The sequence below is a fragment of the Medicago sativa genome, chromosome 6 (assembly GCF_051527215.1).
Source record: "Medicago sativa cultivar Bolivia chromosome 6, Bolivia_mono, whole genome shotgun sequence".
NCBI lineage: Eukaryota > Viridiplantae > Streptophyta > Magnoliopsida > Fabales > Fabaceae > Medicago > Medicago sativa.
In genome coordinates this window covers 27,736,927-27,764,235 of record NC_140754.1, presented here as the reverse complement: position 1 = coordinate 27,764,235, position 27,309 = coordinate 27,736,927, and the positions used below count along the sequence as shown (strand labels likewise).

At 36.4% G+C, this 27,309-nt stretch overlaps 1 protein-coding gene across 1 annotated transcript; it reads right to left on the bottom strand.

Annotated features, from left to right (window-relative positions):
• Positions 1-7,099: 7,099 nt before the first annotated feature.
• On the bottom strand, positions 7,100-9,567 carry LOC146914291 (cytochrome P450 71D9-like). Its single transcript, XM_085717160.1, has 2 exons — positions 8,644-9,567; positions 7,100-7,960 (listed from the first exon to the last, which is right to left on the bottom strand). Exons 1-2 carry the CDS (start codon positions 9,544-9,546, stop codon positions 7,349-7,351), a joined length of 1,515 nt encoding a protein of 504 aa, XP_085573286.1. The 5' UTR covers positions 9,547-9,567; the 3' UTR covers positions 7,100-7,348.
• Positions 9,568-27,309: the final 17,742 nt, after the last annotated feature.

Below are 27,309 nucleotides of genomic sequence, written 5' to 3'. Positions count from 1 at the left end.
ATGGTGTTACTTTTCAATTCAAGACTAAGACTGTTTCCGGGCAAATTGAAGTCTAAGTGGTCCGGACCTTTCATGGTTAAAGAGGTCAAACCATATGGAGCTGTTGAACTTGAGGATCCAGTCACAAAAGCCAACTGGACTGTGAATGGGCAGAGACTTAAGCCCTACTTCGGTGGTGAAATTGATCGGTGTTTGTCGACGATTTCACTAATCGAGCCTTGATTTCTTCAAAATGCGTCAAGCTCAGGACGTAAAACAAGCTCTTGCTGGGAGGCACACCCAGTTTTGTAAGTATTTTTTATGTTTATTGCATATAGTAGTAGTACATAAGCATTGAAAGCTGAATTGAAACAACAAAGAAAAACTGATCCTGAAGCATCACGCTAATAGCGTAAATTTCGCTATTAGCGTGGGAGCTACAGAGAGCTACACTAATAGCGTAGGTTTGGCGTAGGAGAAAAATTTTGGTGGGCCCAGGGGATTAACTCCCCTTAACTTCCCACAACTCCTCATTTTTCCCTTTTACAGTTTCACTTTCTCATTTTCTCACAAACACACACAAAAACTTTTCTCTCACACACACTAACCCTAAAACTCAAACCCACTTTTCAATTCAAGTCAAGCATCCATTTTGCATCATTCTTTCTAGCATTTGTGTTGCTACTCACTACATTAATAGGTTAGATTTTCTTTTCCTTTCCTTGTCCTTCATTTGAAAAAAATCCATGTTTTGGCATGATTAGCAATGGTTAGGTTAGGGTTAGAATTTTGCTTTGTGATTAGAGACTGTTATTCATTGATTATAGTTTGAAAAGGAACAAGAATCATAACTCACATGCAACAAACATTCATCTTTTGATTTTGACCCATTTTGTAAAAATTTGAAAAATAAGGGTTTCGAATGATTTGTGTGCCATTGTTGTGATTCTGATTCCTTTTCAAGATTATATTGTGTTGTAGAGACATAGGATGAAACCTAGGGTTGAAAATTGCTGGTATGTGCTGTGAAATTGCAGGAACAAGAATTTTGAAAATTTGAAAATTGCAGGTACGAAGAAATACGCTAATAGCGAAATTTACGCTAATAGCGAAATTTTTCCAGAAAATTTCGCTATTAGCGTGGCAGGCGCTATTAGCGTGGTTCTTCATACTTGCCTAGATTTTCAAAATTTTAGATGTTTTTAAATGACCAATTTTAGTTTGTGCTAATATTTTCTATGCAATATGTTGGTCTTTCCTGGTTTTGTTGCAGATGGCACCGAAAAATGTTGAAAAAACTTCCAGGACCAAACGTCCAAGAGGCAAATCTGCCTCCACCTCAGCCCCACCAGTGAACCCTAACCGTTTTCCCACCCCTGCCCACACTGCCAGGTTTAAAAAGATGGCACAGTACAAAACCTGGCATGAGAGAACATTTGACATTCAACCAGGTGGTGAATACTCTGATTTGCTCCACATTTTCACTGGTCGCAAGTGGACCAAACTCCTTGTTCCCGAAACTGAAATTAACACTGACCTAATCAAGGAGTTCTATTGTAATGCTGTCCCTGATGCCTCACCCACCACCCTTGCTGATGCTTTCTCTTGGACTTCTTATGTCCGAGGGAAGCAAATCCCATTTGATAGGGATTCCATTAATGATTTCCTTGACAATGCTTTAAACCTTGAGCCTTCCCCTGATCCCACTATGCCCACCTTATACTCTTATGCTAAGAGAAATGCTCAAGGGAACTGGAAGTTTGACCAAATTGAGCGGGATATCAAGAACAAGGGTAGGTGCTTTGTAAAGAATGATAGGGGAGAGGTTAGGCATGCACTCACAAAGGAGATGACTGCTAAGGTCCGCTTAGTATTCCAATTCCTTGTCCACAATGCCCTTCCCAGAGCCCATACATCCGATGCCCCAAAAGCCGTTCTGCCACTCATTTGGTGCATTATGAAAGGAGTGCCTGTTGATATTGCTCGCATCATAGCCAATGAGATGAAAGTTGTGGCTTTGAAGGTTGCCACAGGTGCTAAGAAGGTTGCTTTGTTCTACCCGGGACTTATCATGGGATTGCTGAAGGCCTATGGAGTGCCCATTTCTGGACCCTTTGATGAAGACATTGAGGGGACCATTACTGACACTTCTATTCGTACCTGGGAGAAAACAGAGCAGAGGGCAGCTCAATACCATTTCTCTGATGATGAGGCTGGCCCATCTGAGGGCACTGGTTCTTTTGATTTTTCAGGTTTGCAGACCTTTATGCTGGAGCAGCAGATGCATAACAGTACGTAAGGGACCAGAACAGCTTTTTGATGGATCAGAACGAGGCAATTTGGAGGAGCAACCAAGGCATTCATCAGAACCTCTATAATGCTCACATGTATCCGGGAAATGCTGAGTACCCGGTTATGTCTCCTGACCAGTATCAGAGCTTTGTTCATTGGCCTGAGGGCAGGCCAGGACCTTATGTGGGGGTGGCAGATGCTGTGGATGATGAGGCTACTCCTGATGATGGTCGAGTTGATGGTGAAAATTTGGATGTGGATCTTGACATGGGAGATGCTGATGATGATCAGTGATTCATTGGATTTTTAGTGATGTTTTTTCTTTTCGCTTTCGAACTTTTGCTTTCCTTATTTCATGTTGGAACTTATTTAATTTGGTTGTATTTTGCACTTTGGTTATATTTTGTACTCTTCGAGCACTGTGGTTTTTAGTGCTCGACCTGATACTTTAGTACTTTATATTATTATGGTTTAATAACTTAGCTTGTGGATTTTAACTTATGTTTTGGATGAATTTTTTGTTTAAATCTTGCTTGTGTCTCTCAAAAGAAAATTGCTCATGAACAATAAATCTTAAAGTGCTCCATTGAGCCAATGTTTGAGCAAAAGCAGGTGAGTGATAATGATATTACTTGTGAGAAAGCGTAAAGCCAAGGTATTGGTTTCCTGTTATTTTAGGTTTTTAATAAGAATTTGAAACTTGTACTTTGCACAAAATATATATCATTTAATTCATGTCATAAACATAAACATAAATATTTTTGAACCACTTAGTACTTAACATAAATGTGAGGTAGCTTCAATCTGTTGTATATATGCTGGAGACCGATAATCACCGTCTAACTTGTTTTAGTTATGTTAAATCTGATAATTATTTTGAACTGTTTGAAAGCATGGAAAGGATCAAGGCACTTTTTGAATTGAGAGTAACCTACTTGACCACATAAAGCCTACCTGTGAGAAGAGCGAGTATCTGATATCCCAATCTGAGCCAAATGAATCAAGTCCTCAAACATGAACTGTCAATATTCATAAGCACAATGCTTGTTGAATTTGCCTGAAATTTTTCAAAAATCCAGTTCATGGTTGAATCTTATAGGACTTTGATAATTTTACTTTGTTGAACCCTTAACCTTTTTGTACTTTGTCCCTTGCCTTAGGATAGGGGAACATTCAATTAGAGTTTTGTTGTATTCAAGTTGGGGAGAAAAAGGAGGCATTATATGTCAAGTTTGTGGTGAAATTGTTAAAATAACCTGACAACATTGAATCAAAGAAAAAGTTGTACATTTGATAAAGAAAAGAAAAAGAAGAAAAATAAAGAGAAAAATCAAAAATAGAATAAGTTGTCAAGGTTATTGGTTTGATTGTTAATCACCAAAGGTTGTAATTCTTGGTAGGAAAGTATATGGATTTCAAGTTGTGATACAAAAAAATGTTCCTCTTTGATAGGCTTTCTGATCAATTGCCCCACATATGACATTTCTTTTGTAGCCCGGCCAAGTTATAACCCTTTCAAGACCTTTTGATCCATGCTTTTATGCTTTTTGAGACGATATTTGGATGGACACCTAACTTAAATAGGATGTTAGCATGATTGTTGGATGTGTGTTCATTACCTTACTCATTGTTATCATGGTATTCCATTTACTTTTAAAGAAGTGTGTTAGGTGTGGTTCATAGATAGTTATGTTTATGTTTTGAAGTTTATGATGTATAGTTTGTGCTTAGGACATATTTCGCATTCTTAGTTTGTACCTAGAGTATCGGAGGACTTCATGCTTGTCCACGCGATCATATTTGAATCACCATTTGTTTATTTTTGTTTTGAATTGTTTGACACCTTGTTGAAAACCTTGTCCAAAGCCTTGTTAGTTTCCTTTTCAATTGATTTGTTTGAGGACAAACAAAAAGCCAAGTTGGGGAGAGTTTGATAAGTGTTTAAAAGTGATATATTTCATATAGGAGTTTAGGAATTTTAGTGACTTGTTTTGCAAGATTCTCTATGGAAAACTCCAATTATTGTGTAAATATGTCATTTATGCTTTTGAGCCTTATTCTACCCTTTTTGTGCAGGAAAATACAAGCAAGGAGCAAGAAACGTCAAAGTTCAATTTCATACGCCATCAGCGTGTCCTACGCTATTAGCGTGATGAAGAAATGCCCAAGTCCAGAGAGGTACGCCATTGGCGCACCTGGGGCGTGGATCTGGATCACTCCTGAAGAATACGCTATTAGCGTATACTGAGCTATTAGCGTACAAGCTCCAGAGAGCTACGCCATTGGCGCACCTGGAGCGAAGCTGTCATGAAGAAACACGCTATTAGCGTGGGTTACGCTATAAGTGTATAGAAGCTCCAGAGGACCACACTATAAGCGTAACTGAAGCGTAGAAGCAGGGCAAGGCCAACGTGGCACAAGCCCATTGGCCAGATTATAGGCCGACATACCACGCTATTAGCGTATCTTGCGCTATTGGCGTAGGTACAAAAACACAGGCCATTTAAATAGCATTTTTACCTCTCTTTTAGGTCATTCACTATTCCATTGATAAATTTTATACATTTTAAGAGAGAGGTTAGAGCTATTTCCAAGAGAGAAACACAAAGCAAGTGATTTAGGAGTAGATTCAACCCTAGATTCATTGAGACATCAAGGATCTTGGCATGGAATCTTCATCTTTCCTTCATCCCTTGTATAGTATACATGTCTATGTGTAGCTATCATCTTCTTTGTAGTATTGAGGTAACAAACAAGCTATTATGTAATCTTTTGATCTTTTAATGTATAAGGTTCTAGCTTAATGATTCAATATTGTTGTTATCAAGGTTCTAAAAAACGGTCGCGGTCGCGATCGCGGTCGCGTTAAGGTTGTCGCGATTTCGGCTGTAACGGACGCTGCGATACAAATAACGGTCTTCGCGGTGTGAATTAGTCAAAATGTTTCACAAAACGTATTAAAACTATTTATGTTATCATATAATGTATAATAACTTAGATTAATACTTTTTTTTTTCCATAATTATAACATGTTTAAAGTGAATATAATAATAAAAATAGACTACATTTAGTAAAGATAGAATGTTTGACAGATTGAAAAGAAATTAACTAATAAATTACTACTCATAGCATATCTTTAAACATAGTTCATGATCAATTAACTACATTTAGTTCACATCATAAATTTTTATGAATAAAAAAGAGGCATTAAAGTGCCAAAAATGGTGTAAAAATAATAAAAATGGTGAAGAAATAAATAAAAACAAAATTGGCTCAGCTGGAATAAATCTGAACCACTTGATGCATCAAGGGGTCCAAATTTAATTCCTACATATAGTTAAAAAACCAAGGGTGCAGATATGAAAAAGGGGGTGCATAAGCAACAGCATATAGGACAAAACTGCAGGTGGGGCCCGCGGTCAACAAGGAAGGAAGGAGGTCAACTCCTTCTTCTTCCTTTCTTCACGTGAAGAACAACAACAAGAACATCACCACTGTTGAATTTTCTAAAACCTCAAATGTTCACCAAATCTCACAAACTAAAATACCATTTTGATTGGATTTTCACGCTGATCATGAATCTAAGCTTATATTTCACAGTGAATGTTTGTATAGAGAGAAAAGTGAGAAAAAAGTTTTGACTGAATTTTCAAGTTGGAGTCCGTAACGGCGTTTCGCGGCCGTAACGGCGTTTCACGGTCGTAACGGCGTTCCGTAACGCTGTAACGGCGATATTGCTGTGAATTTCTTTCTCAGCGTTAAAAGGGGAAAAAACGGTAACGGCCGCTGCCGATACCGATTTGTAACGGCCGTTTTTGCGGTAACGTCCCGTTTTTTAAAACCTTGGTTGTTATTCTTATGTTTAATGCTTTCAATGAGATTAAAGATGATTTGGACACAAACTCTTTAATCTAGAACTAGAATAACAATCTATCTTATGTTATAACACTCTTGACAAGTTTGTAAACCTTTGATAATTACTTTTAATCAAGAATTTAATGCTTTCGGATACTTAATCAGGCTGGACACGATCGATTAGGTTATCCGATCGACTTTGTTATCGTTTAAGGGATTTGGACACGAATGTTTAAACGCTAACTTAGAAATAACGATGTCGCTTTGGACACGAAGGATGTTGTAGAAATGATTGTAATAATATTGGTTATAAAGCTAGAATCTGTTAATCGATCGAGAGATTGCTGCTGTTATGCTTGCTCGTTATCTTATACCGCAAGCGAAATAGTTCGATCTCCTCTCGTTTTTACTTTTATGTCATTTTTGGATATAGTGTTACAAACAAACATTTTATAAATGATACCTTAATGTGAAAGATTGTGAAAATGCTTATGATTAACGTAACTCCCTGTGGAAAACGATCCTATATATACTCACGTGTACATAGTTATATGACATGTAGAAAACCTACATCAGATTTCCCAACCACATGTACGCCTTTTTTGTATCTAGTTCATCCACATTTACAACCTCCTTAAACTTAACAAACCCAAAATGCCCCCCACCCCCGATTTATCAATTTACCTTGGTATGAATACTTCTCCAACCCTTCCGTATCTAGCAAAGAGCCTCCAGAGATCCACTGTCTTAACTTCATTTGGGAAATTAGTGAAAAAATGAAGTTATATATCAAGGTTGTGGTAGTAACCACCGCGCCGGACTTTCGTACCCTTCCTCACCTTTTGTGTATCCCTCGTGGCCCTTGCCCCTTCTGTTTCTCTCTCATACTAATATTTTTTCCCATGTATCATATTTGTATCAAGAAAAATTTGTTTGTTTATCGTTTACTTGTGAATATATAGGGACTAGATTATAAGAACATGGCGTTGTTATTATCATCACAAACTCTGAGAATAACTTCAGCAGAGTGGTTACAAGACAATTAAAAAGACAAAATGCAATAATGAAGAAAAATAACATACCCTAGAAGTTCCTAACCAAACCGAATGGAAATTGTTGTTCCATCCTTATTCAATTTAAACAGACAAACACACAATTACATTATCTTGTTTCTGCGCATAACATCCACAATATTATCTTCTAGTTAAGCTCACTTGACAGGCTAAGGATGATAATCAAAAGGTAACAGTAAAAGATCATCTTTTCGGCACATTGCAATTCCAAATTTCTCAGTCATGTCCAATTCTTCACTTTTGATTCCATTTGGAAGCTTCCAATCGAAATGATACAACAACGTTGCAAGGGCCACTTCAACATTCCTCAAACCAAATATGCTTCCTGGACATATTCTTCTTCCAGTACCAAAAGGAATGTACTCAAAATTATTCCCTGTATAGTTAATAGCGTTGTCAATGAATCTTTCTGGATAAAACCTCTCAGGTTCGGTCCAGTAGTTTGCATCTCTTGCAATTGCCCAAACATTAACTATCACCTTAGTCTTAATCGGAATGCTATAACCATATATCTCACATGCTTGACAACATTCTCTTGGTTGCAAAAGAGGTGCTGGAGGGTGTAGCCTCAAGGTTTCTTTGATAATTAATTTCAAATAAGTGATCTCGTTGATGCGATTTTCTTCAACCCTTCCATTCATTTTGAAAACCTCTCTTACCTCAGCTTGTGCTTTCTTCATTATATTTGGATTCCTTACCATTTCTACCATTGCCCAATCTATGGTGTTTGCTGATGTCTCACCTCCAGCACCAAAAATGTCCTGAAAAATAACTAACAATAAGGTCTAGCCAACTCATAGATGTTTAAACTTTAAACACATTTAAAAGACGGACAAAAAGGATCAAAATGTTTAATGATTGGCTTAAATGAATGTTTGACGCGTTGTTTATTTTAGGTTTTAAGTTTATCCTTTATGTTTAAAAGTTTTAAGTTTGTCCCTTATATTTTAATAGTTTTAAGTTGGTCCAAAACTTTACTCACGCTAGAACAAGTTAGTCCATTCCGCTACATAATATAGAGTTTTAAAAAAAAATTAACTATGTTTTAAAATTGATTTTGAAAATAATTAAAATTCCTACACTCATATTCGCAATCTATATCTCTAAACGGCCAAGTAACAGAAAAGACTAACTTATTGCAATGTGAGTAACGTTTTGGACTAACTTGAGACTTTTAAAACATAAGGGTCCAACATAAAACTTTTAAAACATAGGAGACCAACTTAAAACCTTAAATAAACATAAGGGATCAAACATGCAAGTAAACCTTAAAGACAGAGATATTACACCTTACATAAGAGTCATTAATATATGCTTCATAATTTAGAGTGCAAAAAAACATAAATTTGAGACATAAAAGTATTTTTAATGATAAAACTTAATATGAGACGGAGATAGTATTTAACTTCTTCAAAGATCTCATACGTGAGTTAAATATTCATACCAGGATTATGGCCTTGATATTATCTGTAGTTAGGAAAAAATCCTTGTTGCTGCCATCTTCATATTTTATGAGAACATCTACCAAATCATTATCTGATTCACCTTGGTCATAATTGGCTTTTGACTTAGCTTCTTTGTGCTCACTGATGATGTTTTCCATTATCTGATCAATCTGTCGATGAACCCTCTCAAGGTTAGGCCTTAAACCAGTGAAATGACTCAGCCATGTAATAGAAGGAAATAAATCTGCTAAGTCAAAACCTACTGCAATCTTTATAAGTTCTTTTACCGCCGATATAAATTTTTCTTGTTCTTTGCACTTCTTGCCAAAAGCAGCTTTCGAAACAATAGTATATACGGAAGAAAGTACAGCTTGGGTGAGGTTAATGGGTGATCCTTTCTCTGAAGAAATCCATTTGACAAGATTCGAGAGCTCTTCTTCTCGGATTGGCTGGTATGAATTGACACGTTTAAGGCTCAAAAGCTCCAATGTGCAAATCTTTCTTAACTGTCTCCAATAATGACCATAAGGAGAAGAAGCTATACCTGTACAGTTGTAAGAAATTATATCTGATGCTAGGGTTTGATGCTTTATGTCAAAGTTAATATCATGAGTTTTCATCACCTCCCTAGCAGAGTCTGGTGATGAAATGAAAATAGTGGAAATCTCTCCAAGTTGGAGATGCATCAAGGGTCCATATTTGATGGCCAAGTCTCTTAGTTTTCGATGTGGTTGAGAGCTCAACAGATTGTGTAAATTTCCTATAATTGGCAGCTTTCTAGGCCCTTTAGGGAGGTTATGAGTTGAGTTTGTTTTCTTGAGCCTTGTTCTTATTTGATGCACAATAAGGGACAAGAGAATAAAGGAAAATAGATATGACAAATAGAGAATTAGTAGAGCCATGAAAAAGAAAGTTGTGTTATGAGTTAAATCCTACCTCTTTCTATTTATATTTCATCAACAAATTTTTCAGCTAGTGTAAAATAAAAAAGAAAGTTGTGTTATGACTTGTTTATACAAATGCAATGCTTCTCCCTCGTGCTTAATAAAAAAAAACATTGTTTGCTGTTCTCCTAAGTCCTAGCCTACTAAGATATAATAGTCAAAGCTATTTCCATCTTCACCATAAAACATTGACTGACTTTCTAACCTTTTGCTTAGAAATTTTTAAAAAGTTACCATATTTCACGGGTCCAACTAGTTTGAAAATGAGTCTCATATAAAATTATGATCTCACATGTATGTCACCTAATAAAAATAAAAAAGATTAAAGTGTATTTTTCTCCCCTAACTTTCAAAAACTTGTAATTTTAGCCCCTTAAGATTTAGCCCCTTTGCATCTCTGGTCCTATTTGCCAATTTTGATCAGTCAATGCCTACGTGGCACACCACGTGTCTAATTATTGAATAAAAAAATTAAAAAAACCATATAATCATTTTTTAAATTAAATAAATGAAAAATTAAATTAAAAAATAAAAAAATCAGGAAAAAAATTAAAAATAAAATTCAGGGAAAGAAAAAGGAATGGCATGTGAAGGTGTTATTCTTCTTTTAAAAAAAAAACCAGAATTTTTTCCTTCTTAAATCAAATTCAATCAAATTCTCTCAATTCCCCCACTTATGTTGTTCTTCTTTTTGTCAATTGTCTATCAATTTCCTCTCAATTTTTTCTTTTCTTTTTTTCCCCCACATGAATATCTTCTTTTCTTCAATTTTCTTAATTCCCCAGTGCTGTATTTGTATATCTTGACCCATGCTCTTTTCTTAACTTGAATTCACCATTGTTGTACCAAACCAAATAGATATTGTTGTTTTAGCTTTTTCCATATCTGAATCAAAAAGGGTGTTGTGTTTGGACCTGATAGGGTGGTTTTTTTTATCAAAGAGGGAGAGGGTTCGAGCCATGCTTCTGGGTTTTTGGAAGGAAGCATTGTTTCCGGGTTTGAGGTGTGTAAGAAAAGCTTTGAATCCACTTTTCAAATAAATAAATTGATTTTAATATTTGATTTTAATGAATCAGAACCGTAAGTAAAGCAATGGGGCCATATTCATAGTATTTATTTTGGGTTTTATTTTTAATTTTTTTCTGATTTTTTAAATTTTTAATATCTTTTTTAATTTTTTTAATTTATAAAATGATTATCAGGCATTTTTTTATTTTTTTAATTCATTATTTACACACGTGGCACGCCACACATGCGTTGACTTGGTCAAAATTGACCAAAAGGACCAAAGATGCAAAGGGGCTAAATCTTAGGGAGCTAAAATTGTAGTTTTTGTACTTAAGGGGCCAAAATTGCAAGTATTTGAAAGTTAGGGGTGGAAAAGTGCACTTTAGCCAATAAAAAAATGGGGGCTTCTACGGTGCAGTCCGTAAATTGACTTTTTTGGAAAAGTTATTTTATTTAGTCAATAGTATAGAATTTTCATAAACAAAAACAGTAGGGTCAGAGAATAAATTCAGAGGATTAGTTATGGGGAGGGAGGGAGTTCTCGAGAGGAGGGAAGGAAGGAGAAAGAATGGATGGAGTGGTTCTGAAGTAAGCCAGATCACCACATACCCTAATTAACTCTAATTTATTTAGGAAATTAGAATAACCCTAATTAATTAGAGAAAGAAGAATAAAGTTCATATGTAGAGATTCTCATGTAAGCAAGATCCAATCTGCACCTAATCTAAGATCAGTCTCACTAACCAGCTATGTCACACTCTCTAGGGTAATAAAGCATTATATTGCTTGATATATATATATATATATATATATATATATATATATATATATATATGAAAATTAAATAGATCTCAAATCATAATTGAATTAAAGATTTGCATTAATAAAATCCAACATATAAATAGATGTTCATCTTAATATCGTAATCAATAGGTGTTACATGGTAACAAAAGACATAATACAAAAGAAATAAAACATACTCTAAAAACATGGGTTGAGGAGAGAGACTCCTCTTGATGATCCTAGTGTTTGCCTTCCTCTTCAATTGCCTAGTTCTGAAAGAATAATTGTGAATGAGAGATGTTATGTTTATAGGCATATTTCTAGTTGGGTTTGAGTTGAAAAACTGGGATTTTTCTCCAAAGCTAGAGAGAAAATACAACAAAAAGTTGTATTTTTCAAGAACAGACGTGTGTCGCGCATGGGAACACACGCCTAGATGCGTGAAACATGACAGAGAGCAACACGCCTAAGGCGTGTGATGATCACACCGGGGCGTGTGGCTTCAACTCATGTGACAATATTGTCTTTTTGTTCATATTTTTAAGTGTTTTCCTTCTTCAATTTGGTCTTAGGACTTGGGACATAATTTCCCTTCCTTATAATGTCTTTAAAGGTCCCTTGAATCTTAATTTCATGTCTTCCATAACTTCATATGGTGTCTTGTTTGCTGAATTACATGATTTTCAATACAATACTAAAAAATATCTATAAAATTTCCTGATTTAGGGAAGAAATAGAATTGTATGACTCTATATGAAAATATTACAAAATGTCCCTTAACCGACGATCAACTTCTATAAAATACCTATTAATGACTCCAATAACTACTAGATGACATAAAAACATGCTCGAAAAAACATAAAATGACATGTCATCAATAGTCAAAAGTTTGTTGCTGGCTAGCAAAGCATCACGTGTTTTTGGGTCAAAAACAGATATTTGCAAAATGAAATTAGTTACTCCGTAATTATATGTAATCACGATGATAAAGCTAAAAAAAAAAAAAAAAATCAAAATAATAGGTAAAACACCTTCCGCGGTCCTTTAAGTTATATGTTTATAATAAATTAGTCCTTTAAGTATTTTTTTTTGTTTCCAATTGATTTTTTAAGTAATTTTTTGTTACGAATTGGTCCTTTAAGTCATATAATATTTACATTTTCATCCATCTTTTCAACCAACTTCGTCAAAAAGTGCTTATAGACCATTTAACATTAAGATGGTAGGTCCAAAAGTGTTTATGACAACAAACATGATTACTTACACACATTTTCTTCTTCTTCTTCTTATTATTTTTGAATTCAAGCCTAATTTTACAGATAAATGTTTGATCAACAACATTATACATCAAGTAATCGGTCAATTTTGGTTTGAATCAAGATCGAAAAATCAACTTAAAATTAAACATCCACACAAACACTTTTTAATTGAGTTTGATGAAATTAGGATAATTGTGCAAATATTTTATGACTTAAACGACCAATTTGTAACGAAAAAAACTTAATGGACTAACTTGTTATAATCATCTAACTCAAAGGACCATAAATGATATTTGGTCTTTTTTATTTTGCAAAATGACAATTAAGCACATAAAATTAAAAAAGATCATGAGTTTAAAAAAACAATTATAAAAATTTGCTGGAGTACGATTTTTATATATTGTTGGCAGATAGATTAGATGATACTCAACCAAACTTTAAAGTACATCATTTAATATTATTTCTCACAAATCCCATATCTTCAACGAAAATCAAGCTTAATAACACGTGTAGCTGGAGTAAACAAGCTTGTGCCTTCATTAACCAACCAATAGGAAATAGATATTTTTACTCATCATAATATTTGGAAAGATGCTTTTAAATTAACATCGAAAAGTACCATTCACAACTTGTTAGAGAAAGTAAACTTACATTCATTTAGGTGGATGAAGGTCAATTAACATCTCATATTTATTAATTGGCATATAACAACATATTATTGAATGCATGTGTAAATTAATTACCAGCGGCATAACATTTTTTCTTTTTTTGGTCAAGTAGTCTAGTGGGTAGAGCTCACAAAATTTAATTGTGGAGAAGTGGAGTGTCCGGGGTTCGAACCCCGGCTCCTGCATGTAAAATACAATATCCCTACCAACTGAGTTAAGCTCACGGGATAGTGACATAACATATTTATTAAACCCTATTTCAATTAGCAGTACGTCTCTTTTGTATTATTATAAAAAATGGCCTGCATAACGAGCAGCATAATTATCGGAATAATTAAATTCTAACAGAGAAAGCTATAACTTTAAGATCTGTATAGTAAAAAGTCCACGGTCCGACGTAGAGTTTCAGTTTCCTTTTGCCACTTTTCAATAGTTTCCCTTTGTTATCACAACAATGCTATTGAAGCACACCCTTTTTAAGACAAAAAAACTTGGAACATTTTATTTGATATTAATCCAGTAATCCATGATAGTACATTAATAAAGATATAGCCTATATTTGGTATTGCGGTGGGTATGCCAGAATCACGGTGACCCACCATAATTTTCCAAAAGTTACCATTTGTAGCTTCTGCACAATGCATTGACTCGCCGTGACTCGGACATATTCACCGTGACACCGAACATGCACATAGAAATTAGTTTGAGATGTTACCCGTGATAAAGCATAAACTAGGTCATTCAATATTGTTTGCGAGCCTCCATAATCAGGGGCGGAGCTACATATGCCCTTGTGTGGGCATGTGCCTCCACAAATATTCTAATTCTAATACTAGTAATAGTGTTAAGCCTACTTCATGCCTCCATTAGTTAGTAAAAAAAACTTATATTATCAAAGTAAAATTAGTCAAATTATTTAATATCTCAATTATTGATAAATTGATCTATTAATCATGATATATTTTTCCGTGAGTTTAGCTCAATTATTAGGGACATTGCATAATATATGTAGGAGTCGTGTTTTGAACTCGGAACACCCAACTTCTCCATATTTAAAATGTGTGAGCTCAAATTACCAACCCCCAAAAAAAAATCATAATATATATTTTTTGTGCTATGAGTGATTCATTTGTAATAAAATTTTGTTTTAAATTAAATGATCATTTCAATTTTTAATGCAATCTTAATTACTTTTTCTAATTGTAAACTAATAATTGCACTATTCTTAATTATGAGTGGAAATAGAGACATTACATAATATATGTAGGAACCAGAAATTATATTAGGGACAATTGCATAATATACGTAGGAGCCAGAAATTTCTGGCATCTGAATATTGCCCCCACAATCTAAAATTTCTGCCTCCTCCACTGTCCATAATGGTGCCAAATTCAGTTATATCTATGCTACATCCCTGGTACTAGTTAGCAACTTTCTTCGAGTTCACCTCAAAATTAACATTCACCAACCGTCATTCATTGATCCACGTAATAGCATGATAGAGTCTCAGCCCTCCCGTGTCAATTTAACAAACGGGTGAAAACCAAGAATTTAGCAAGGAAACATGCACCGGTGTCATCACAAATGTACATGCAAATACCTACTACATTGTTTGAAGTCGAGAAAGAAGCATCAATATTACACTTTAGCGTCCCTAAAACCGGTTGTTTCCACCCTTGCATCGAGGTCAACGGCAGATGGTGATGTTGCGTCCTCAAACATGTGATGCCCGTGCGTACAACACCAACAACATTGAGCTGCTTGTTTCTAACACGTACACATATCTTTCTCTTTCGATAATATTACTACTCAATTCAAACTCTTATTGCCATAGTCTCAAATTACAGATCGTCATCAAGATGCCCGTAGGATAATAGCCATTAGTTTCGTTTGAGAATGGGACAACTACTTCAATAGTACAAACATAATTTCATCAATATTGTTATGCTTCTTTTTTTTTTTTTAGGGAATATTGCTACGCTTCTATTGTACCATGTCGATATTGTTGGAGTAAACCCTAATAGCCAATATATATATATATATATATATATATATATATATATATATATATATATATATATATATAGGAAAATGCTACTTCTTAAGAAAAAAAGCTTCAAGAATTTTTCAAGAAATAGTTGGCAAATTTTAATTGGATGATTTATTTGTCCACTTCCTATTTTTCAGCCACACCTCCTTGAATTCTGGCAAATAGTGCATTGTGATTGGCTATTCTTTATTCTTGAAGAATTCTTGATGTTATTTTTCTAGAAATATAGCATTGCTCATATAGGAAATTATATATATATATATATATATATATATATATATATTTGACTTTGTTTCGTGATCTTGATATAAAAATATATTTGTAAATATATAATAATAATAATAATAATAATAATAATAATAATAATAATAATAATAATAATAATAATTATTATTATTATAAGATAGCTTCTTAATGATTTTTTTGTATTTTAAAATAATAAAGTCCCTAAAATAGCTTTTCCATTTAATGAAACATTAAGTACGTCTTAATCGTGAAACCTCATTAAACGTAAGGACATTACTCTAAAAACATCCATAGACTAGCTTTATCGTAAAACATCCGAAGAAGATAAACAAGTAGACCATTGAAGGTGTCGATGACTACAAAATCTTCAAAGTAGCTATGGCGATCGATCACCCCAAAGATTTCTCTTCATTTCCCAAATGTCTCTAGGTAACCTCTTAGATGATCAAAGGAGGAGGCTACCCAATGGTCAGTCATTGGCTACCCAATGACTGTACCCCTCATGAGACATCATGTACACCAACTTATTCGAGACTCTTCAGCTGATGGAGAAAAATTCAGTACCTTATGATGGTTTCGAGCTCTATGGATTCAACAACTCCTCAACGAAGCCCTAGGAGCATGTCGAGCTCCTGTTCATCTAATTTGGCGAAAGAGCTGGGTCAAGATTCTTCAACGACCCATCTCAAAATGAAATATCACACCAAGAATGATGTAGTTGCTACACTTCATGTAGATATTGAAGTTGCACGCAGATGTTTCCTTGCTGCAAACAAAAATTAAATCTCGGTCTCTATTCTAAAAACCTTGCTAAGGGTAAAGAAAAGAAGTCTATTGCGAACAACTGTTAGCCTATATTTATTAATGTGTTTTTTGACAGTCAAGGTGGTGATCAGAGTCACATAATTCTCTAAGTCCAAGATAAAAGCCAGTTGATTTCGACACGTGAAGTTTTTGACTAGAAAGGATTAATTCCTTTCAAGAAACAAGCTTAAAGGTTCAGACACGTGGAAAGAAGGCTAAAGTTATCGAAGGGATGTAGTTTCTAGCCGTTAGTCTAATTAGTTATTTTCTCTTATGTGTATATAGTAGTTTTTCATAAGAAAAACAGGTCACAATTGTTTTATCTTGGTTTTCGGGTGTCAAACATTGATTACGTTTGAACCTTTTAAACCGGTGATATCTTATTTTTTCTTGGGAAGGGAAAAAGTAAGCAAAACCCTTGAGAATCGAGGTCCGGGAGTTGTTTTCGCTACGGGAAGGTGTTAGGCACCCATAACGACTATAGTATCCTATAGGAACCGTCTTTAATTTCTACGTGCGCGCTTTATTTTTAAATGCTATTTTGAAATGATATTTACACCTAAAGTTTGCTAAATGAAGAATTGGAGGGAGAAGAATGTGTTTGAATTGTTATTTTAGTTGAATTGAAGGAATTTTGTTCCTTGCCTACGTACCCGTTTAAGGGATCAAATCCACCGTAGTTCTCTCTCAAAAAATGTTTTTGTTTTTGTTGGTTGATTTTAAGTTTGAAAATTGGAGTTTGAAGAATAGAAAGAGGCCTCAAGGGCATGAGAATTTAAGAAAAGGTGAGGTTTGATTAGTCATTTGCAAAATATGGTCCAAGTATGATTAAAGTTCATTGAAATTTGATTAAGAAAATAAAAGGAAAATTCAATGGGGTTTTGGACCCCAAGGTTTATTTAGAAAGCCATTTGAGTGAAGTTTGTTCATATATTTTTGGAAAATGATTTTTCTAAGTATAAAGCCTAAACATTCATCTAAACATACAATCCTAGACATACATCTAAACATGCATATTCTAGCTATATACCTAAAGTGAAGTGTGTGCATGTGTCGGTGCTTGTGTCGGTGTACATTGTTAGAGTCCATTGTCCTTATTACATCATTGGCCTAGATACATTCTATGGTCTTGCAAGGAATTTAAATTGCATGAAAGTAAAATATTACAAGAACTCCTAAATCTTTACATTCTAAGTCTTGGTACAAATTAAATTGCAAGAAGATAGAGGTGAATATGAGATGAGATGGGAATGCTTATGAAATGATGAACAAAAGGGTTAGTGATAATAGGCATAGTATGGAATAGAAAGTTAGGCAAGGAAATACTAAGAGAATGGTAAAAATGCCAAAAATAAAGTGTCAAAATGTAGTGGAAATTTTATCATAACATCTCAATGAGTACATGACCTATAATTCTCTTATTATGGTAATTTCCAAAGAGTTTTATTGTAGCCATAATATGGGAATTATAAGGATATACCCAAGCCAAAAGGTAGGATGCATTTTCTAGACACATTTGACACTTTATTTTTACAAGACTTACAAAACAAGAAATCAATGAATCACTCATACAACAGTGGGATGGACATAACAAAACAGTAGTACACACATCTTAAAACCACATATTAAGTGCCCATAGCATGCATCAATACATCATGACCAACATCATAGCAAAATTCCTTGAAAAATAACAAGAAAAGTAAAAAGTAACAAGAATTTATACACACACATTTTTATCAAATTTTATTGTGCAAAAATGTTGCAAAAACACCAAGAAAATTATCAAGAGTTCATAGAAAATTAATTGGAATTTTTCTAAAGAAATTTTGAACAAATGAGGGCGTAAGAAGCAAGTCCTATGGTGCAAACAGCAAGAAAAAAAGAGTAAAATAAAGGCTGCAGGGAAATAGGCCCAAGCCCAAAAGGATGAGCAGGGTTATGGGCATGGGTAACGGGTTAATGGAGCGGATCAGGGTAAAAAACCATGGATCGGTTAGATCCTCTTCTTCTCCATTTTCTCAGACACGTGAAAACAACACACAAACATTGACCCTTCTCTATTCATTCTTTCTCAAATCATTCTTTTCCAATCATTCTTTCTCTCTATTCACACGGTAATCCCTTCAATCTCTTCTTCTCAAAACGCTAAAACACACAGATATGAACAACTACACAGAAAACAACATAAACATATGATCCAAAGCTCAACTCGATGCAAGAGGAAAAGGAATGGCAGATTCATACATGAATTGGTAACAACGCAGTATGATTCACATCTTACAGGCAAATTCGAAGCAATTCAGAGCAAAAAAGATTGAAGGGAACAAAACCTTGGAGCTAGATCGGAGGTGAACGAAACGCGGCGAAAAGCTCCGAATTCACTTCTTCCCTGTTCTTGCGATGGTGTTTTTGGCTTGCTTCTTCTGGATCGAACAACATCATCATCTTGCTTCTTCTGGATTCGTCACCGTCCAGTGCTTCTTCTGGATCGAACAACATCATCATCTTGCTTCTTCTGGATTCGTCACCGTCCTGGATTGAAGACAGAGGAGACCGGTGGATTCAAGGTGGAAAGCTCTTGCAAATCTTTGATCTGACTCTGATTAACTCGGTTGATGATTCAACTGAGTTGTTGACCGAGTTGTGTCGTTAACAGCTTCGAATCAGAACCACAACCTTAGTACGAAAGAGGATCCGCGAACTTCTGGATTTGCGATGATTTTTGGAATTTGAGAGCTGCTATTTGTTAGCAAGAAATTCAATGATGATGATGATGAAATGCAACTGAGCCAAATTCGTGCTTGGTTTCGGAGGCGTTTATCGTTTTCAATGGTGAGTTCGAGGGTTTTTCGTGAGAATTAGCGGTGGATCAAGGTTTGCGATGAATTTTGGGAGATTGTGGAGGTTGTTATGGTGATGGAGTGGTGGTGGAATGTGGCGGTTATGGTTGTTAAGGTGGAAGAGAGTGGTGGTGGAAAGTGGCGGTTATGGTTGTTAAGGTGGAAGAGAGTGGTGGTGGAAAGTGGTTGTTGAAGGTGGTTATGGAGGTTTTATGGTGGTGGAAGGTGGTTATGGAGGAAAGAGAAAATTGAGAGGTTGAAGATGGAGGTTGTTAGAAGAGAGAGAAAGTGGAAAAAAGTTAGTTAGATGGGAGGGAAAATTGAGAGAGAAAATAATTAGGAATGTTGTGATTTTTTGTGGAGTTTTGTGAAAAATGATTGAATGATGAATTTTGACTAAGAGTTTGACTTATATAGGTGATGAAAGGGATGCTTGGACCAATGAGGAAATGCCACATGGACTTGGACTTGTAACAAACTCTTAAGGACCAATAGCATTTGGACACATGGCACTTGGACTCTAACAAACTTAAAAAAGGGATTAAAATGCAAATAACAAAAGTACAAGGACCGAAATGAAAATTAAAACTAAAATTGAATTGAAAAGGTAAATTGAAAATTAACGTAAAGCGAGACGATTAAAAACAACAGAGCAGATTAAAATGAAACAGAGATATTATGTGATATGACCAAAATGCCCCTAGGGGCTTAAAACGACTAAAAATGACTCGGATGAAATTTTAAAATGGATTTTTAACAGGGAATTGAAACAAACACTTATCCAAACAAATTAAAAGACTCAGAGACAATTTATAGAATCTAAACAGGACTTTAACACATGAAAAGACTAAAATGCCCCTAGGGGCAAAACTGACTCAAAATGACTTCAAATGCAATTTTTGAAATGGATTTTGACATAGAATGAAACAGAGACTTATTCACACTACTTGAAAGGACTCAAACAAAATTTTGAAGGACTGAGAGAAATTTGACATAGGAAATGACTAAAATACCCTTTTATGTAAATTTTGCAAATAACATTGAAATAAAATGCAGAGAAAGATGCAATTGATCAGAGACAGTTCAAATGACTTAAAATGCAATAAAGGAAAGATTGATTAGTATTTTTAGGTCCAAAATTAGGGTATAACAGCTTCCCCTATTTAAGTTTCTTTGTCCGGAGAGTCAAGAGACGAAGTCTTAGAGTTGACGGGACGAAGATACTTAAATATTAACATTTGCACTGCTTTTGGACATAAAAATACGTTTCCAGATTTTCAAAGATGTGAATGCCATGCAACATTTTGATTATGAATGCAAGACAAACAACTGGAGTCTATGGAACCTGTCATGTCACTGGGGATTCAGGTGGGCATTGACAGGGTAGACAAACCAGGGAGTAAAAAATAAGGTGCAAGTTGTTCTTTGGGTCGAACTAGCCACTTGACCGAGGAATACAAAACAAGAGATAGGTACAAGCTGTTCTTTTGGGCCCGAACTTGACACTTGACCAGAAACATAGACATATAGGCAGATACAAGCTGTTCTTGGGATCGAACTTGACACTTGATTGAAAATACAAACAGATAGGCAGACACAAACTGTTCTTGGGATTGAACTGGCCGTTTGGCTTGAGACATAGACAAAAGGGTTGATACAAGCTGTTCTTTGGATCGAACTTGCTTGTTGGATTATCACCACGTCATGTGGGAAGGTGCAAACTGTTCCTTCAGATCGAACTTGCCGTTTGACCGATAACAAAGCATAAGCTGGGTACAAACTGTTCTTTTAGATCGAACTTGCGTTTGACCGATAACAAAGGCATAAGCAGGTACAAGTGGTTCTTTTTTGGATCGAACCTGGCACTTGACCAGTATCAAGATACAAATTGAAAGTCTGGCTTAACAAGATACCAATTGAGGGTAAATTGTCATTGACTTGATTTGAAAATAGACATGACCATTTTTGTTGGCCCAAAAGCAAATTGAGAGTGAATTGACATTGATTTGAATTGAAAATTGACATTGAAAGAGATTGAGAATTGGGATTGGGCAGAGACATGGACATAGACATTGGATTGGAGAGTTGCAATTGAAAAAGACATTGGAAATTGAAATTAAATTGAGACATAGACATTGGCATCGGATTGGAGAGTTGCAATTGACATTGAGATTGGATTGGAATTGAATTGAAAGTTGAAATTGACATTGACATTGGATATTGGAATTGAATTGAAAATTGACATTGACATTGACATTGGATATTGACATTGACATTGACATTGGATATTGCCATTGGAGATTGTCATTGAAATTGGAATTGAAATTGGAGATTGAAAATTGCTTCGAATTGACATTGAATTGGAATTGGAATTGAGATTGCTTCGAATCTGACAGTTGACATGGTTTGGAATTGAGATTGGAAAGTTGAGATTGCATCGAATTTGACAGTTGAAATTGGATTGAATTTGACATTGGGATTGGAATTGTGATTGGTTTGAAATTGGAGATTGAAATTGAATTTGACAGTGGAGATTTGGATATGCAACATGTATGCATAGTATAGCAGGATTATTGGATGTATGAGCACATAAAATGCATGATTATGCATGTATGAATGCTTGAAATGCATGATTGGCTTGTAACTTGACAGAGAAAGTTTCACAGAGACAGACGAAACTTGGAAGATTGGGCACGTAGTGGCTCGTGCTACAACATATTCACAGGGGAAAAACCTCTTTGGAGAGAACGTCGTTGAGAGACGTATCGAAACCATGGCTGAGGGCAATAAAACTTGTAAAGGAGAGACCCTTGGGAGGTTCTTGGATACTGGTCGCCGTTGCTAGGCGTGTCAGTGCTGGGTAAACATTGGATGTTCGCATCTGTGGTCAATGCTTTTATATTCTTTTCATTCTTTTCATTTTTCAATCCCACTTTTGCCTGAATCGCCCTTTCGGGTTTTCGATTCACCGGGGAATAAATTCTTTTCATTGCCCCATTTTTGCCTGAATTGCCTTCATAGGTTGTCAATCAGCGGGGTGCTCATTTTTGCCTAAGCCGCCCTTTCGGGTTTTCAACTTAGCGAGCTTTTCATTTGCATTTTTTCATTTTTCATTTTCATTCTGTTTTTTTCATTCTTGCCATTGACCACAGATCATCCTGGGAGTAACCTGCTTGTAACATGTATTGAAATAGACATTGACACTCATTCATTCATGCATGTTTCATTGAAATGTACCTTATTGCTCAGGTTTGCTTCCAAAATAGACAGGAAAAGATTTTTAGTTTTCAAAGGATGTTTGTTTCAGACATTGACATTATCAAAATAGAAAGAAAATATTTGTATATAGCATTGAAAGTAGGAAGAAAAAAATAGAGTCTCAAACAATAGAAAGGCTCAAATTGATGTAGAAGAGTGAAAGTCAGCCAAGGGCATGACTTCACGGATTTACAAAGCTCGAAAAATGGTAATTTTATTGGTTGGTGATACATTGAACACGATGACCGCTACATTTCATAGAAATTTTGAATTCGCAAGTACAGAAGCCCCTGATGGAGACGATCATTGACAGTTGCAGATGCCCCAAGGGGTGATGGTGATTTGCCAGATATAGTTACTTGTCTTTTATTGTCAACCTCATTTTTGCATGAACCGCACTTTCGGGTTTTCGGCTCATCGAGGCGCTCATTCTTGCCTGAGTTGCGTACAATCTCAGCGAGCTCTTTCATATTCATTTTTTTGTCCCTAACTTTTGCCTGGATCGCCCTTTCGGGTTTTCGACCCACCGGGAAGCGCATTTTTGCCTAGGCCGCCCTTTCGGGTTTTCGACCTACCACGCTGCTCTTTTCTTTTTAGACAAAGTATTTCTTGACTATATCGGCATTAACAGGATTTGGGAGCTCAACACCATCCATGTGTGTCAGAATCAAAGCACCACCAGAGAAAGCCTTCTTGACAACATAAGGACCTTCATAGTTAGGTGTCCACTTGCCCCTTGGGTCGGGTTGCTGACTTATCCTTCTTTTCAATACAAGTTCGCCTTCCTTGAATTCTCGAGGTCGGACTTTTTTGTCAAAAGCATTCTTCATTCGAACTTGATACAACTGTCCATGAGCCATAGCATCCATACGTTTCTCTTCAATCAGATTCAATTGATCATACCGACTTTGACACCATTCAGCCTCAGTTAATTTTGCTTCCATGATCACTCGAAGAGATGGAATCTCCACTTCCAGAGGGAGAACTGCTTCCATACCATATACCAAAGAGAAAAGGGTTGCCCCGGTTGAACTGCGCACTGTAGTATGGTAACCATGCAAGGCAAACGGTAGCATTTCATGCCAGTCTTTGTAAGTAGTGACCATCTTCTGAACAATCTTCTTGATGTTCTTGTTAGCGGCCTCAACTGCACCATTCATCTGAGGTCTATACGGAGAAGAGTTGTGATGTTCAATCTTGAATTCTTCACATAAAGCTTGCACCATGCTATTGTTCAGATTGGAACCATTGTCAGTGATAATTTTGTTGGGAACACCATATCGACAGATGATGTTATTCTTGATAAACTTGACAACCACTTGTTTGGTCACATTGGCATAGGAAGCAGCTTCAACCCACTTGGTGAAATAGTCAATTGCCACTAGAATGAAACGATGTCCATTGGAAGCTTTTGGCTCAATTCTTCCGATCATGTCAATGCCCCACATAGAGAAAGGCCATGGGGAAGATATAACATTGAGAGCGTGTGGAGGCACATGAATGTTGTCAGCATAAATTTGACATTTGTGGCATCTCTTGGCATGTTTGTGGCAATCACGCTCCATAGTTATCCAGTAATAGCCGGCTCTTAACAGTTTTCTTGACATGGTATGACCCGAAGCGTGGGTCCCAAAAGTGCCGTCATGTACATCATGCATCAACTTCTCAGCTTCTTGTTTGTCAACACATCTCAACAAGACCATGTCATAGTTCCTCTTGTATAGGATTTCTCCGTCCAGAAGGAATCTACTAGCCCATCGTCTCAAAGTCTTTTTATCCCTGTTGGAAGCACCAGGTGGATATTCACGATTCTGCAAGAATTGTTTGATGTTGTAATACCAAGGCTTTTCATTATTCACACCCTTATCCGCTTGATCTGGCATATTCTCAATGGTAAACACATGAGCGGGTCTATCAAGATGCTGTACTTTGATTACAGGCACGTCATTCCAATGGTTGACACGAAACATAGAAGACAAAGTAGCAAGAGCATCAGCCATCTGATTTTCATCCCGAGGGATGTGGTGCAGCTCAACCTTGGTGAAATATGTCAACAGACGTCTTGCATAGTCACGGTAAGGGATCAGCTTCTCATGATGAGTTTCCCATTCACCCTTTATCTGATTAATAACAAGTGCAGAATCTCCATAGATGTCAAGGTGCTTAATTCTCAGGTCAAGGGCTTCTTCAATGCCCAAGATGCATGCTTCATATTCAGCTATGTTGTTTGTGCATTCAAAAGTTATTCGAGCGGTGAAAGGAATGTGGTGCCCCTGCGGAGTTACAATGATGGCTCCAATTCCTTTACCGTAAGCATTAACAGCACCATCAAACACCAACCCCCATTTGCTATTGGGATCTGGCCCTTCATTGATCAGTGGCTCTTCACAGTCTTTTGCTTTCAGATACATAATCTCTTCATCAGGGAAATCAAACTTAATCGGCTGGTAATCGTCAAGAGGTTGACAAGCAAGATGCTCAGCAAGGATACTTCCTTTGATTGCTTTCTGAGCTTTGTACACAATATCATATTCAGACAACAACATTTGCCAACGTGCAATCTTTCCAGTAACAGCAGGCTTTTCAAAGATGTACTTGATTGGATCCATTCGGGATATCAACCAAGTTGTATGATTCACCATATAATGACGCAGGCGTTTGGCAGCCCAGGCTAAAGCACAACAAGTCTTTTCAAGCATTGTATACCGAGTCTCACAGTCGGTGAATTTCTTGCTCAGATAGTAGATAGCATGCTCTTTCTTACCCGTCTCGTCTTGCTGACCGAGAACATAGCCTACTGAATCATCTAACACTGACAGATACATAATCAAAGGCCTTCCTTCCACTGGCGGGACAAGGATAGGTGGTTCCAACAGGTATTTTTTAATGCTATCAAAAGCTTCCTGACATTCATCATTCCATACAACAGGCTGGTTCTTTCTGAGCAATTTGAAAATTGGTCCACAAGTAGTAGTCATGTGAGATATGAATCTTGAAATATAATTTAGACGTCCGAGGAAACCTCTGACTTGCTTCTCAGTTTGAGGGGCCGGCATTTCTCTGATGGCTCGGACTTTATCAGGATCAACTTCAATGCCTCTTTGACTGACAATGAAGCCAAGCAACTTCCCAGATCGTACACCGAATGTGCACTTGTTAGGATTCAACCGCAGCTTGTACTTTCTCAGTCTTTCAAACATCTTTTTCAAATACACAACATGCTGCTCTTCATCACTTGACTTCACAATCATATCATCAACATATACTTCAATCTCTTTGTGGATCATATCATGAAACAGAGTTGTCATACCTCTTTGATAGGTAGCACCAGCATTTATCAAGCCAAACGGCATCACTTTATAACAGAACGTTCCCCATGGAGTGATGAAGGACGTCTTTTCTCTATCTTCAGGAGACATTCGTATCTGATTATAGCCAGAGAAACCATCCATGAAGGAGAACACTTTGGATTGAGCAGTACTGTCAACAAGCACATCAATATGAGGCAATGGGAAGTTATCTTTTGGACTGGCTTTGTTCAGATCTCTGTAATCAACACACATTCGAACTTTCCCATCTTTCTTTGGTACTGGTACAATGTTGGCAATCCACTCAGGATATTCAGCTGTCATGAGGAAACCCGCATCAATTTGCTTCTGCACCTCAGCCTTGATCCTAAGAGCCATGTCTGGACGAGACCTTCTCAATTTCTGTTTGACAGGAGGACATTCAGGTCTTGTCGGTATCCGGTGTTCCACAATCTTGGGATCTAGACCCGGCATATCTTCATAGGACCATGCAAAGACATCTGGATAATCATGGAGAAGCTGAATAATCTCCTTTTTCACCTCTGGCTCAAGTGCAGCACCAATCTTGATCTCTCGCTTGTTTTCTTCAGTACCCAGGTTGATAAGCTCAATCTCTTCCTGGTGAGGCTGAATAGCTCTTCTTTCTTGCTCAAGCAGTCGAGTGATCTCATACGGTATCTCTTCATAATCATCATCCTCATCTTCAGCTTCATATACAGGGAATTCAAAATTTGGAGGAACCATAGGGTCACTGTGTTCAACGGGTTTATTATGGTTCAATCTGCATAATATGATTGGGATGATTTTTAGAAAAAATGTTTTCTATGCAGATTTTTAAAATTAATAAGAAAATACAGATGTTTTGGTTTTTTCTGGCATTACCATTATTTCCAAGAAAAAGGCACTAAAAAGTAAAAAAAAACAAAGAGTCGTGAGAAAAACGACAACTTTTATTGAAAACGGCAATGCCGAAACAAACACGCCCTTACAATGATATCACTTTCGCCTTGGGCAGAGCGAAAGGATTGTTATTTTGAAAACAAAAGACATGAGCAACAAAACACATTACATGGAAGCATGCATGACTAAGGGAACATCAACGGCCTCCCAATTTCTCACAGTGCCTCCTGGTATAACAAATGTGGGCACATAACTACTTCCCGCAGCATCTTCAGTAATAGCATTGATGTACCCAGCACTATAGAAAGTTCCTTTTGAAACACCAGAGGTTGGGGAGAATCCAAGACCCTCTTTACGCCTGTTTTCCAAGATCTGAATCACCCTGCCCCAGCCAGCAGCTTGCCCTGCTTGGACAGCCTTCTGGGCATCTTTCAGTGAGGCCATGCTAGCACCAGCCCTCCGGGGTTCTGCGCCCTCCACGGTCAAGCCTTGAAACGACGTCCCTTCAGCGGACCCTGCTTCAACACAAGAGAAAGATGATACTTGGCTAACCAGGAATGCTTCCTCACCATGCACAGTGACAATCTTACCATTCCT

Bases quoted from the DNA above. Each gene is read 5' to 3' on its own strand.
- LOC146914291 (XM_085717160.1), bottom strand. From the start codon at position 9,546: ATGGCTCTACTAATTCTCTATTTGTCATATCTATTTTCCTTTATTCTC. The intron at 7,961-8,643 runs GTATGAATATTT...GTTATTTTTCAG, and splicing joins ATATCAAGGCCATAATCCTG to GACATTTTTGGTGCTGGAGG.